Source organism: Alligator sinensis, unplaced genomic scaffold, assembly GCF_000455745.1.
Source record: "Alligator sinensis unplaced genomic scaffold, ASM45574v1 scaffold553_1, whole genome shotgun sequence".
Lineage (NCBI taxonomy): Eukaryota > Metazoa > Chordata > Crocodylia > Alligatoridae > Alligator > Alligator sinensis.
This window is the reverse complement of record NW_005842389.1, coordinates 34910-37577: the sequence shown is the minus strand read 5'-3', so window position 1 is coordinate 37577 and position 2668 is coordinate 34910. Positions and strand designations below refer to the sequence as shown.

The 2668-nt window shown below is 45.8% G+C and overlaps 1 protein-coding gene across 1 annotated transcript in view; it reads right to left on the bottom strand.

The window, feature by feature from the left end:
* The window catches only part of EPHB4 (EPH receptor B4), a 12502-nt gene that overhangs the window by 9134 nt on the left and 700 nt on the right, over positions 1-2668 (bottom strand). The window contains 1 exon segment of the mRNA XM_025211083.1: positions 152-244. Coding sequence (XP_025066868.1) covers positions 152-244 — 93 coding nt within the window.

The following is a 2668-nucleotide window of genomic DNA, read 5'->3' as shown; positions in this document are numbered from 1 at the left end:
GGGGTCGCGGACCCAGGCGTCCGGGCTCCCAGCCCCCTCCTCCTCTCCCAGAGAACCCAGGCATCCTGCGCCAAGATGTGCCTTTAAGACTAAAAACCACTACTTTCAGAAAAACCCAAAATGGCCCGAATTGGCCCCGTTCCACACTCACCTTCCAAAGCCAGGATAGCACGGACACAGAGGAAGACAACCCACGGCGCCATCGGCCCAGGGGGCGGAAACTGAGGCAGGTACCAGCCGAAGGCTGTGGAGAGGAGGGGAAAGTCCCCCCAAACCCTCTTTTTCAGCCCAAAAACATCACCCAGATCCAAACCAACCCAATCCCTTTGGGGCCCTTGGGAAAGGGGGATGGATTCATTTCACACCGGAATAATGGGGAGAAAAGGATTTTTTCCAGGAAAATCCCTCCAAAATACTTTTTTTTAAAGGACCCAGCCCAAAACTGCCCTTTTTCTCCCCAAAATCATTGCCCTGTCACATAAGCCACAGAGCAGCCAGGAATGGGTTAACCACCCCCCCTTGCAAAGTACTGGGAAGAGAAAATGTCCCTAAAAGGCCAGTACTCACCCCGAAAAAGGCCCCGAAACCGCCAAGATCATGTGAAATAAACCCCAAATTACCCTGTATCACATGAGCAAGCCCCAAAACACCAAGAAATCACTCCAAATTTCACCTTCTCCTCCAAAAACGGCAAGAACCAGCCCGCCAGGAGAGAAATGTGGCAGAACCCCCTACCCCAAATATTCTTAATACCTCTCTAAAAAGCCAAAAGCGCATTAACTCACCCCCAAAAATGAAGCCTGCAACAGTATAAAGACCCTGAAAGCCCAGAAATGGCCCCAAAATTCACCTCTGTCCCCAAAACCACGAGATGTAATGCTTCTAAAAACTAAATCTGGCATCAAAAGTCCCCAATAATATCATTTATAGGCCTCAAAAAGCCAAAAATCCCAGTAAATCAACCCAAGAATTGAGGACCTGAATTAAACGGGAAAGCACCAAAGAGCTGAGAAATTACCCCATGATGCACCTTTTTTCCTCCAAAAACTGCAAGAATCAACCCCTGCAGAGAATCAACCTGACATCAAAAGCCCCCAAAATGTCATAAATTGCCCCCCAAAACCCCAAATCCCAAGAATTAAACCCCCCAAATTAATAGGTATAAAAAATACCAAGTCCTAAAAGGTGAAGAAATCCTGAAATCCACACCCTGCCTTGAAAACCTTGATATTCAACACCTCCACAGTCCACAAAATTTCCCTTTAAAAAGCCCAAATCCCAATAAAATAACACCTGAAAAATAGCAGTCCCAAGAAGTGGAGAATTCACCCCTAAAATTCACATCCTGCTCCAAAAAGTGCAACTTTTTGTGGCTCCAAAATATAAATCTGACATCAAATGACCCCTAAATGACAAGAATAGTCCAAAAATCCCCAAATCCCAATAATTCAATGCCCCAAAATTAATATTTGAATAATAAAAACAGTTCCAAAAAGTGGGAAAAATCTCCCCAAAATTCACATCTTGCTCTAAAAACTGCAATATTTAATGCGTTTAAAATACACGTGACATCAGAAGACCCCAAAATGTCATAAATTGCCCTAAAAAAGCCAAAATCCCAATAAGTAAACCCAAAAAATAATACCTGAAAAATAGCAGTCCCCAAAAGTGGAGAAATCACCCCAAAATTCACATCCTGCCCTGAAAAGCTCAATAGTTGGCACCTCCAAAAAATAAACCTAACATCAAAAGTCCCCAAAATGTCATAAATCGCCCCCAAATCACGAGAATTAAACCCCAAAACCCTGAAAAATATAAACATCCCCCAAAAGTGGAGAAATCACCTCAAAATTCGCATCCAGCTCCAAAAACTAGAATCATTAGTGCCTCTGAACTATTAATCTGACACATAAAGCCCCCCAAATGGTATAATTTGTCCCCAAAATTCTGATAATTAAACCCAAAAATTGAACACCTGAAAAACACAAGCAGGCCACAAAAGGGGAGAAATCTCCCCCAAAAGTTAACAGCCTGGTCCAAAAACTGTGCCTCCAAGTATAAATCTGACTTCAAAAGCCTCAAAATGTCATAAATTGCCCCCAAAACCCAAAATCCCAATAACTGAACCCAAACCGGGAGTCCTGCCAACAGACCACAAACCAGCCCGCTGCCCCCCCAAAATTGGAGACGAACTTCATGCTCTGGCCCTGAAAGAGCCCCTGAAACCTGGAACTGGCCTCATATCCCCTCCCAGCTGCCAAAAATCCCTACTTTTAGAAAACCTGATTTTGGGCAAAAGGGCTTTTCTCTCGCCATGTCGAAGCTGGAAAAGGCCCTGGAATGTGGGATTTTCCTGGAAAAAAGTAAGGGGAAAAAATCCCCTTTCCTTCCTTCTTGGGGAAGGCTCTGGCTTTACCAAAAATCACCACTTTTGGGGGAATTTTTTACCGGATTTCACCCCAAATCTGTGTCTGGCTCTTAGGGATTCCTGGGGAGGTTAACCCCTGCCTGGCCACCCCTGGCTCTGGGGAGGGGGGACCCACCCCTAATAGAGGGGTCTGGGGGTGGGTTTGGGGAGAAAAAAGGGCTTTTGGGGGGCTGGGAGGGGAGGGGGTGTCCCTGCCCGGGACGCCTGCGTTCCCTCCTGGCTCCAGGCAGGACAAAGGAG